Genomic DNA, 12888 nt, shown 5'->3' with positions numbered 1-12888 from the left:
TGTAAATAGGGCTCATTGTCTTCATACCCAGTCTCTTCATTTCACTATTTATAAACAACTTTGTCATTTGTGAGGAGTGTGATACATAGCATATGGTATACATTTATACCCCTTTCACATTGCACTTTTAAAACGGTTTTTTTTCCATTTTAAAACGTTTAAGGCTGCAATGTGAAAGTGACAGAGTTGATTTACCGGTTAAAGTTAACCGGTATTTCAACACGGTTAAAAAGCAGAGTCCTACCCGTTTTAAAGCCTTTTTTTGGCAGTTTGAACAGCTCTATTTCAATGGTTTGAAACGTGTCCCTTGGGGGTTAAACGGGTTGAATATTTGAATGGTATTAAATGATTTTTAAAATGGTTTTCACCTGCAATGTGAAAGGTCTCAAGGCTCAGACCCGTTTTAAAGTCCCATTTAAGAATACCGTGTCATTACCCATTTCTGCAATGTGAAAGCAGTATGAGTGAACTATACACTATTTATTACTTCAAGAATAGCAAGTAGCTCAGCAATACAAATTAGTGTCAATTAAAGTGGTTAAATGTTAAGAGAGAAATAAGAATCGTCGACCTTCTGTACATACCTTCACCCCAGCAAGCATTCCAGTTGTAGATACACTAAAATCAAGGTAAGCCAATGTCTCCGGGTCAGAGGGTTTGTAGATTTGGGATGGTCTTTTCTTTGGCAAATCATCTTAAAATAAAAGAATAAAAAAAGAATAACTCTAAACAAACATAAATCATAATCCTAACTATTCTGTTTTGGAAACTAATTATTATTCATCTCTGTTAAACACTGCAAATGACTATGGTAGTTCCCACGCATCAAAAGACGTAAGTAAATACTCAGCAGAACTGCTTCTACACTATGCAGACTCGTCAAGGTTGTAAAAAACTAAAAATCCATACAAATAACAGATGGGGTGATGTTTATTACTACATTGATGGGTATGATTTTACTATAGCGGGGAAGGAGGAGCGGGAGGCCAAGGGGTGTGCCACTTCTCGGAGTGTTTAAGCTGTAATTAGAAAATGACAATACAAAACAGTTGAATCCACTATTTTCAATAGCTTGTCGCATGAATATTTTATAGCAATGTTGAGTTGAATGCTAAATAAATAAAGCATATGGAATAAAGAGGAGCATGCACCATGTGATCGTGTGACCATCCCATCCCTCATACACGCTACACAATCCACAATATAACATGTAAAAATACCACATTGGCCATGGGTCTCTTGGTGACTAAAGACCTCTAAGGCATAACTGTACACCCATGATGGGATAGCCATCATACAATGCCGGACCCTGCCCAACCTCTTGTCTGCCCTCGCTCTCGGACCAATTGTACCGCAGTTGTAGCCTCAGGAACTTATTTCATTCATTTCCACATGTAACCAGTTTTTAAACATGACCTAGTCGGTGGCAGATAAAAATAAATTGAGGAAAATGATTATGTTGTATGACTATCAGAAGCTGTCCTACCATTTTGTATTTATACTTAAGGCCATGATTTCTACATAATAAACATAGATGGCAGTAATTACAGGCTGTAAGCTGCTAATGTCACACACACACACAAAGGATGCCTTCAATATTAGTTTAATAATTGTGCAGATAGAAACCATAATACTTCAATATAATTACACAAATGTAACTGTGGCATATTTAACAATTTATCTGCAGCTGTTTCCATAAAATACGACCAAGACACCAGGCCAGGAATATCAATTTGAGGCTATTTTCACAATTGCTGCACTGTAATTAACATTGCAAATAAAACAGACTCATGGGCAAAAATTGTTGGGAGCTTGCTGAGAAAGTGTAAGTAATGCGGATAATATAATATTATGTACAAGGTCCCCAGACACCTTTAAAGCAGCTCTTATTCTTCAATGAGTGAAACTAAAATTTGAGAGTCTGCTTGGCTGGGCTTCTAATCCTAAAACTGGGCATACAGAAGATCAGTATGCAACAGAAAACATCCTTAACCAACTACAACTCCCATCATTCGTCTACCAGTTAAAGATTGATGTGTTTGAGCTGATGGTACAAATTACGCCAGTAGAGAGATCCCAGAGCCCATTGCTGCAATGAGCAACTCTGGTGGGTAGTTCCCAAGATAAATAGTATTTTGTATGAAAAATAAAGAACCTGAAGTCTAATAACTGGTCCATTCTCACACATCAGCATAAAACAGGGAACATTTCCTAGAGGCTAAATACCATGTTTGTAGGCGAGTATACAACAGAACCTATCCTTTAATGACCATTGTGTTGTAAAAGCCCATTTGCCAGTACACAGGTCATGTACAATTAATTGCCCACCTGCTCCCCAGTGTACAAAACTGGGCAAAAAGCTAGTGTCCCAATGTTAATTCTAGAGCCCAGCTAGCTGGTGTATATTAGAGCCACTTCCTACAATACAGACCCTTCTCTGTATACCAGTAAAAAAAAATATGTGACCAGTCACCAGAAGGGGAATAAGCCGCACAATTTTTCCAGCCGTACCCTTGTCCAGTCTCAGAGCAGCCATCTGCCTGTAGCACAACACACTAAATAGCGTAACCACATCCATGCTACAAAACGCATATAGATAATAAATAACCTTGTATTTTAGGCTTGGTGGAAAAGTATTATTAAGTAGTCTTTGAATGGGCTGCAGAATAATGGCAGGTGGAAGGGGCGTGGTGCAGGTACGTGCGCTTACGGAGAACAAACACTCGCAATTATACGTGGCTTTATTATGAAAACTTGGTAGCAATGGTAGGACTGGCAGTCTGTGCTATGTACTGTACCCGACAGCATTTATGGAAATCACACCATACTGTACTTTGTTACAACAAATACTATTTGCAACAAAAGTCCCTCACACACCATTGCTCTATGCTGCTATCTGATAATAAGACCCGTTACCATCTGAGCCAACAGGCAGGGAATGTAAGATTAATTAGGGCTCCTGTTTATCTGCAGGACATTATATTTTATAATAATGATCTTAATTTGCTTAGATTATGAAATAAATGAATAGAGCTGACTAAACGAACAGTAAATGTTTTAAGGAAACTCAGAGAGTGACATTATTGCCACATTTCCAAGGGCTTGATAATAACTTGGAGGAAAAGATTAGAAGAGACTATACACGTTCAATCCAGCATAATTACAGGCCTTAGATAAATACCTTCTAATTATACTGTATGACCAGCTGCAGTGACAGCCATGCATATTGTCCTTGCTTTCTACTGCTATCATATACGGAGTAATATCATGCTAGCATCCGGGTCTAGTTTTCCCAGAGCGGGGTTAGCTGAGGAAACGGCTTTATACACTATGCTTAGGAGCGGCGTTGCCTGGATGCATGTTCACAGCTAAAACAGCAAAGTGTTGACAAGACCTAGTGACATAACAGTGAAGTGGAAACCGTTCTCACCAATCACATGAGAATAATTCATCTGTGAAGATTTTATATTTAGTAATCAATCCCATAGAACCGGGGAGCAGCATTTCTCCTCACTTCAATCTATCATCACTGCAGGGATTCGGTTCCTGTGTGCGCTGTGCTTTATCAAGCACAACCTTGGAGCGCAGCCGTCTGATACCACCCAAATACAACAGACAGTTCCCCATTCGTCAGAGAACAGACAACAAACTCTCACCAGTATCCAAGATCGGAGGCCACGTTCTAACATCCACGGCTGCTGCTGCTTCTCTTGACCTTAGCAGCTTACAAATGAGTTGCGTAGTCATTAAACAAGCAGAACGACTCACCTGGGAAACAAAGGGGAAGAAAATGAGAAAATAATTATCTCCACCATCCACGATATTCAACACAACATTTCCCAGAGAAGAACTGTGTTCTTTAAAGGATGTCTGCAATAGAAATAGTCTTCTTTAATGCGTATTCAGTGAATGACACTTATTTTTATTTTGGGCTTTCAGTTATAAACACAAAGTTCTGGAGTCTGGATTACCCATCAGAAGGTATGGAAAAATCCATCAAGCAAAAACACATGAGAAGTTTATGTGCTTCATATAGTATAATGTGTGTAAGCAAGAACTGCGTTAATAAAACAAATGTCCTGCAGAACAGGAGGCCTCTCTGACAAGTATATATGAACATGTAGCAGATGCCAAAGAGAAATTGTGCTGCATTCATATTATACTACATGTACAGTAGTATTAAATTGCAGATTACTTTTTTCTCTATAATGTGTGATCAGAAGTTTCACCGTCAGTACCTTGAAAAATATTATCAGCATACCAGGTTAACAGCTCAACATGCAAGGTTAAAGCATGTTTCTCCACAGACTTCACAGCCAGGGTACACACGTAATAATACATTACTGGCCTATCCAGTAGGGAAGCCAATCCCAGAGCATTTTTTCAATCCCGGAATTCGGGATTGAAAAATGCCCAATCCCGGGATTCCCGGGATCCCGGGATTGGCTTCCCTAATTAAAAAAACCCGCGCCGGCCGCTCCGCATATTTACTTACATGTGCAGTGCGGCCGGGCGGGTGTTCGGTAAAGCTGGGAGGGTGGGCGGTCCATTGCTGGAGCCGGGCGGGAGGCGGCCACTTCACTTCCGGAGCCGGGCAGGGAGGTGTGCGGGCGGCCGGGCAGGCGGCTGGGCGATGACAGGACGGGGCTGCGCAGCTTCTTGGCCTGCGCAGCGTGAACTCTGGCCTCGTCACGCTGCGCAGAGCCACAACGCCGGGACGGGAGTAGCCGGGCAGCGTCTGAGCACTTGCTCAGACGCTGCCGGCATTAGACTGCGCATGCGCAGTCTAATCCCGAAATCCCGGGATTGGAAACTCCAATCCCGGGATTGAAATCCCGGCGTTTTAGGGGCCAAATCCCGGGATCCCGCCGATCCCGATCCTGGGATTGGCCACCCTACTATCCAGTGCCAGATTAAGTTCTAAATGGGCCTGGAGCTGAAAATTATTAAGGGCCTATTATGCGCAATAATAAGGGTTGTGGCCAACCCCTATTAAAATATATATATATATATATATATATATATATATATATATATATATATATATATATATATATATATATATATATATATATATATATAGCCAAGGTTAATGTGAAAGAGTGACAAGCTGATTACAAATTGGTGACATGTGATGTTACATCACTGTTCACAATCATAGAGCATAATTTGGGGCTACAAGCAGTAGCATATTTTTGGGACAAGGAGAATGCTGCCAGACAGGAGAATGATTTTATATTAGAAGGTATCAAGTTAGTCTTACGAAACAATTACTTTTGGTTCGATCAATCCTTTTATTTACAACTCACAGGGACCGCCATGGGTATTAGACTTGCACCAAGCTATGATAATTTATTTGTGGCGTGGTAGGAGGACCATACAGTATGAAATGGTCACTGGTTTTGCCACTAGACTTTGCACAAGTCTAGTGTCCTGACGACGGTATATAGACAACATTTGGTTTATATGGAAAGGGGATGATACATCATTGTCTTAGTTTTGTGAACATATCAACAATAATACATGTAATATTAAATTAACCTTTCAGATTAGTACTGCATCATTAGACTTCTTGGACTTACTTAACTGCATGTTGAGAACAATGGTCTCAAAACCAACAATTTTGTTAAGGCTACAGACTTAAGCTGGGCATACATCAAGGCGATTTGGTCTGATTTCGGCCGATTGCGACCAATCGGCCCATTAAATCGGACCAAATCGCCTCTCCCTGACATGTAGTCGGGTCCGATGCGCGGTCCCGTGCGCATCGGACCCGACTAGGTGGTCGGACCGGCTGGCCGTCCGACCACCTGTTCTGGGACGGGCGCTAAGCAGTGACGCATGCGATCCATCACAACGGATCACATGTGTCCCTGCCGCCGGAAGGTCCCGGCGGTTTGCAGTCCATCGGGTGTCTGTACACTGCTGCGAGACGTCGCAGGCAGTGTATGGGCACCTTAAGTCATATATTGTAGCAACCATCATTTGAACTGAGTTAAAAGTACAAAAATACAAACAACGGGCAGAAAGATGTAAAGTGTATTATAAGAAATTTATCGAGGCTGCTCAATTGAAAGGATGAGTAATGGATCGAAATGAGATATTTGTATATATCGAAGAAAAAAAGTGTTGTGGTTGGTAGAGCGCAATAAATCAGGTATTAGTGCAGCCTACTCCAATATATTGTGGGGGTACACCACCCCCAAAGATAGGATTCTGAACAACTGGGTTATATGGAGTGTGGCGCACTACACCTGAAAGATGTTACTACACACAAATCCAATTTTTTCAACAGGATTTATTACAATATACACATGCATTAAAATTAAAGGGGGAAAAGAAAAGAAAAATACAACACTGATGCAATGCTCCTATGGAAACGTGAATTCACTCTGGTCTCAGATGTAATATAACAGTCTGGCAATGAATGGATATCTCACCATATGGATGCACTGCGGTGGGCTATACTTAAGATGGAACAAGTCTGCGGCACCACCGCAGTGAGCTTACGTCCAAATGCCTCCAGAGTCCAAATAAAGTGCTTTGTGCGTCCCCAATAAAGTGCAATCGCAGTAAAGTGCTTCAATCAGAAAGTGCAGTGGCTTGTAGTCATCAGCTGATGACTACAAGCCAATGCACTTTCTGATTGAAGCACTCGCAATTATACGTGGCTTTATTATGAAAGCTTGGTAGCAATGGTAGGACTGGCAGTCTGTGCTATGTACTGTACCCGACAGCATTTATGGAAATCACACCATACTGTACTTCGTTACAACAAATACTATTTGCAACAAAAGTCCCTCACACACCATTGCTTTATGCTGCTATCTGATAATAAGACCCGTTACCATCTGAGCCAACAGGCCGGGAATGTAAGATTAATTAGGGCTCCTGTTTATCTGCAGGACATTATATTTTATAATAATGATCTTAATTTGCTTAGATTATTAATCAAATGAATAGAGCTGACTAAACGAACAGTAAATGTTTTAAGGAAACTCAGACAGTGACATTATTGCCACATTTCCAAGGGCTTGATAATAACTTGGAGGAAAAGATTAGAAGAGACTATACACGTTCAATCCAGCATACACTACATAAAGTGCAATCGCAGTAAAGTGCTTCAGTCAGAAAGTGCAGTGGCTTGTAGTCATCAGCTGATGACTACAAGCCACTGCACTTTCTGATTGAAGCACTTTACAGCGATTGCACTTTATTGGAGACGCACAAAGCACTTTATTTGGACTCTGGAGGCATTTTGACGTAAGCTCACTGTGGTGGTGCCGCAGACTTGTTCCATCTTAAGTATAGCCCACCGCAGTGCATCCATATGGTGAGATATCCATTCATTGCCAGACTGTTATATTACATCTGAGACCAGAGTGAATTCACGTTTCCATAGGAGCATTGCATCAGTGTTGTATTTTTCTTTTCTTTTCCCCCCTTAATTTTAATGCATGTGTATATTGTAATAAATCCTGTTGAAAAAATTGGATTTATGTGTAGTAACATCTTTCAGGTGTAGTGCGCCACACTCCATATAACCCAGTTGTTCAGAATCCTATATTTGTATATATCGATATTGGTATACCCTTTATTACAAAATTCAGTAGCCAACACAAACAAATTGAAAAAAATATAAAAAGACACTGCAGAGTATTAACAGGCGATCTCTCCCTTAAGGAGTATACTAAAGAGAATCCCCATTTCATACATACTGTATTAAATCTAAAAATCTGAAGGACCAAGTTTTAACCAGTGCAATTAATATACCGGTACCTTTAAATGTAATTGAATCAAAAGGTTTCTATAAACAGACAGAGCAATGGTGCATTTCCGCTTCCCATCAGCAGTGGGCGGCCGTGGAACTATGTGTGTTGCAAATGACCGGAAGATACCATGGAAAGGAACTTCTGGTGAAGCACTTCCGCCCCTGCCAGCGGAAAACATACAGGGAAATGGAATTGCAGAAATAGAATACCCTTCAAATGGGATCCATACTTTCACACTGCCATGTGATATTGTATATTATGAAGTTTGTGGTAGTCAGCAAATTAATTGTATTAGATAGTGTTGTGGTCCATTCTGGGCATTGTGTGTGGCTGATAGCCATGTGCTCGGTTTTGGGTATAAATACCACACATGGACAATGGTCACACACACCCTGAGGAAGGACTATTTTTGTCCGAAACGTATTGGTGACAACAGATCTGCCACAGGAGGATCTATCATCTACCCCACAACATCTACCCTTACTACATATCGATTCGGCTCATTCCGGGTGAGAGGGATTTATGTCACTGAGTTTTTGTATTGGTCCTTCCTGTGAAGACTGTTTTTCTGCTGTATATGTTGATCTGTTTTTATTGTATGGAAATTTTTTAAGAATAAAAATCCCTTTCTTCATGGAGAATTGGAGGTACTGAACTTTCTGGGCATATAAAGAGACCAGGATTGAATAGAAACCTCTATGGGAACATAGGGATTGATTCTAAAGTCAGTACATATCCACTTGCGGGTTTGCTCACGATGGGGAAGATATTGTGAAGTAGAAAAGATACCTTTATGTGAAAATAGGGCTTGTCCCTAAGGTCAGTAACTTACCAAGGACCCTTGAGTCAGGACGATGTGTACATGAAAATAGAGAAACCTTTATAAGCATATAGGGATCAATATCAAGGTCATTGTGGCTCCATAATTTATCTCTGGGAGAGGACCTTTTGGACCACACTGATTTTCTGTGGAGTTTATTTTTAGGGATTGGTAACCCTGTGCGAATTCTGGGCTGCAGTCTTTAGTGGCGCACGAAATCAAGTGTATTCTTTTTTAATGGGAAGACACGTTCAAAAATAGCCTAATATTTGCCATCCTTGTTCTTGTATTGTGCACTAGGTGTAATCATATCTGGCTGATTCTATTTTATTCTGTTGAAAAGTATTGTACAGTACATTTGGCTTGATTGTGTAAGAAAGGTTGTGTGTTTTCTTTATTACCTTATTCCATTCTCAGCAGTATATTATTTGCGTTTGAATAAAAGTTATTCAATGACAGACAGTTTCTAGAGCTGATCATTCATAATTTAATTTAGCGGAATGCTTTGGCATGATGTCAACTTCATCAATCTATATTCTTGAAATGTAATGTGTAATTCAGTACAGTGAGGGATGTCAACACAATAGATTTCAGAAACAAGTGTGAGAAAACGAGAGGTCTGCAGACAATGAATTTAGTTATGTCTCATTTCCGTCGTCATTAGTCAGATTAAATTATGTTTTTATCACCTTAATGAAAATTTTGCTGCAATCCCTGCCTCCTGTCCCCTCCCTGCCCACCAGGTACAAACAGCTGCAAACCCCGCCACCTGTCCCCTCTCCACCCGCCGGGTACACCCGGCAGCAATCCCCTGCTGCCTGTCCCGTCTCCACTGCTGTCCACCGGGTGCACCCGGCTGCAATCCTTCCCCGCCTGTCCCCTCTCTGCTGCTGCTTGCACCTGGCTGCAATCCCTGCTGCCTGTCCCCTCTCCACTGCCACTTGACAGGTCCATACAGCTGTAATCCCCATCAACGTTCTCCCCCTCGAAGGGGAGAGTCCCTAAGCCTCCTGCGTCCACGCTGTCTGTTCCTGCATCCCCACCGTCTCGGTCCTTGACATCTCTGTCCCTGCATCGCCACGGTCTCTGACCCCGCATCTCTGTCATATCTGTTCGTGCCATTCCTCTCCCTGGGCCTTATTTTAGTTCACTCTTTCTGACAAAATCCTTCTTAGATGGACAAAACCATGTGCACTGCAGGTGGGGCAGATGTAACTTGTGCAGATATAATTAGATTTGGGTGGGGTTTTACTTCAAAATGAGATCTATATTGCAGTGTAAAAATAAAGCAGCCAGTATTTTCCCTTCACAGAAACAAAATACCTCACCCAAATCTAATTCTCTCTGCACATTTTACATCTGCCCCCCTGCAGTGCACATGGTTTTGTCCATCTAAGAAGGATTTTGTCAGAAAGAGTGAACCAAAATAAGGCCCCCTGTGCGGAATGTCAGTATGGCATAATGTGAATTTTGGCTTATTCTGTGTGGCATAATGTGAGTTATGATTTATTCTGTGTGAATTTAGGCTTATTCTGTGTGGCATAATGTGAATTTGTACTTATTCTGTGTGAGGTTTGCCTCATTCTTTGGGTATTATGCATCATTCCGTATGTGTATGGTGTGGTACATTACACTTAAGGTCATGCCCCCTTTCACATTACCACTCCCTTTTGTGTGGCCAACCCCTTTTCTTGAGTGTGCGTGCAAAAGGACATTTGTATTTTACCATATACCCACTTCGACCACTGTTATATATATATATATATATTATATATATGAATAGTATTTTGGAAGCTTACCTAAAAAGATGAATTTTATATTTAATACCTAGTCATGGTACTTTCAAATAAACAGCTACATCATTATACATCACTGCTATATGCAGAAAAACATAATGGCAGTAGCCTACATCCACCAATGATATATAGCTTACTTATGGTCTTTATTCCCAAACCTCTGTCCACTGACAGGATCACATAGCCCACTAAGCACTTTCATTTTGGTATCTGGCTGCACCAATAGGCACTTAACATCACACATCTCAAGTACAATTCCTATATCTTTTATCTTGCTATCAAACTTCCAGAAAAAAAAAGTTGCCTCATATCGCTTTGTCTGTTAGTACCCGGTCTCATTCTATTACTGTGCTTGTTCACAAATAAGAAGCCCTACACAATATGACAGCACTATCATCTCTCTATATATACAGTATATATCAAGTCTGATTGTGTGTCTCGGAAGCACTGCCATCTGTTGGCAGCAAGTGAAACTATATCTTTCTCTCACACATGCACAAACACAGCGGCAATCACAAGGTAGCAGACTAGCTTTGAAGCATTTGCTTCTAGCGGGCTTACTAGAAAAAAAATATGATTATATATATATATATATATATATATATATATATACACACTGTATTTGCTGGCGTATAAGACTACTATTTTCCCCTGAAAAACATGCCTCCAAGTGGGTGCACTTATATAACAAACTCTATATTTTGAGTGTAAATGTTGGGGGGTCGTCTTATACGCCCAGTCGTCTTATACACCGGCAAATACGGTATATATGAATATGTATCCTGCTGACCAATTGGACATTACAAAAAGGGCTTATTAATTAGACAAAATTCTAATCAAAAGGAACTCCCTCTGCATTTGCTTGTAAAACACATAAAAAATAAGCAGATGCAGGTTTAATGACTTTAATTAAACATACAGTTTCTCTTCCCAAAATTTTTGATGAGGATAATTTAGGGTTTTACAATTACAAAGCATGACATTTGAGAAACATATGGAAATCAATTTCACAAAAAAAACCTAAAGTAACTACTCGTTATTTAAAGATAATTAAGATCAGTTTAATCTAAAGTGTGTTGTTCCCCTTTATTGTTAGATAATTAAAACATGTTAATTAGTTATATACACAAAAACCTGCTCCTAGAAAACGCTCCTCCTTTAGAAGAGTTTTACCTGCTATGAAGCTTTGCATCCTAAGAAAAACACTTTCAAACCGTTATACAATAACCACAAAGTGAGTAGAGAATATTAGGGAACTCACAGCTGAATTGTAACAATATCCAGGGCTATTTAAATGCAGCCCACAGGCTCGTGAGAACAGTAACCTGCACAAGCAGCCGATGTACACTTAAATCGGTATCCATGGGGGAAATTTACTGAGACAAGAGTTCTATTTCACATGGGATGTTGCTATTGGCAACCAATCAATCTAGTTATGATTTATTTAGCACCTTCTACAACAGGCATGGCCAAACTGTGGCCCTCCAGCTGTTGTGAACGTACACATCCCAGCATGCCTTGCCATAGTTGTTGCATTCCCTAATAGCAAACCTGTGGCAATCTGAAATACAGCTCCCATCTTAGAACATTTCCTCTATGGGTTAATGCGCATTAGCTATTTGCTGACTGCATGATGAAATGTGCTTACAATGAAACTGATCCATCTATTAAAGCTGGAGGTTATTCTCATGCAGTAAGCCCTAAGGCTAATAAAATATGCCCCTTATTGAGCGATGTACAAGACCAGAAAGACTGATACATCTCACGATCCTAGGGAAGACAATCCTACACTCTATGGTTGGACCAATGGCAAATTTTATATAAACTGCTCGTTGCCAAAATAAAAATATTTCCAAAATATATAAAAAACTACAGATAATTATAAGCAGAAGCACCACACAAATACTTAATATGCAGACAGAATAGTCTCTCCCCTCCATCAGGAACTGTACATTACTGTCCTCATAAAGTGCTATTCATTTCTCCAGTTAATGATGGATGAGGCAATCTCCCTTATTTCACTCCCGGATCTCCTGCCTTGGTGCTTGTACAAACTGCTAAGTATAACCAGGGGTTTAAATGATGGAAAATGGGAGGAAACTGTAGCAAGATAAGGAAGAACAGAATAAATATCATTATCATATAATCAGCAATCCTCTCCCTCACTTTCTAATTACATTACACCAGGGTTTTGTGCTAAACACCATTCCCAAGTCAAAAAGGCAAAACATGAAGAGAGAATTCATCCTGCACACGAAAAGCGAAATGTTCTCTGTTCAGCACCTTTATTTAACGCTGGAGATTTTCTCCCAAAAGGTTTAGCAGTAAATGTTGTCAAGGTACAATGAGGGTGAAGATTGTTCCCCGGATGACTTCCCAACAATCGGGATTCCGACAGTCAGTATACCGACATAGGAATGACGACTGTTTAAATGCCCAACAGTCAGGATGCCAACCGACAGCTACCATATATACTAGAGTATAAGCCTACTTTTTCAGA

The 12888-nt window shown here is 40.4% G+C and overlaps 1 protein-coding gene across 7 annotated transcripts in view; it reads right to left on the bottom strand.

The window, feature by feature from the left end:
- DIP2C (DIP2 acetate--CoA ligase C (putative)) overlaps positions 1–12888 on the bottom strand; it is a 420633-nt gene that overhangs the window by 46955 nt on the left and 360790 nt on the right. For all 7 annotated transcript variants that reach the window (XM_083188980.1, XM_083188979.1, XM_083188978.1 and 4 more), the window contains 2 exons: positions 3657–3768; positions 585–694 (listed from right to left, as the gene is read on the bottom strand). In XM_083188980.1, the coding sequence (XP_083045106.1) occupies positions 585–694; positions 3657–3768 (222 nt within the window). The remainder of the gene's footprint in view (positions 1–584; positions 695–3656; positions 3769–12888) is intronic.

This window comes from Crinia signifera, chromosome 5 (genome assembly GCF_055691185.1).
Source record: "Crinia signifera chromosome 5, ASM5569118v1, whole genome shotgun sequence".
Lineage (NCBI taxonomy): Eukaryota > Metazoa > Chordata > Amphibia > Anura > Myobatrachidae > Crinia > Crinia signifera.
The sequence above is the reverse complement of the archived record's forward strand: the minus strand, read 5'-3'. Positions and strand labels throughout refer to the sequence as shown.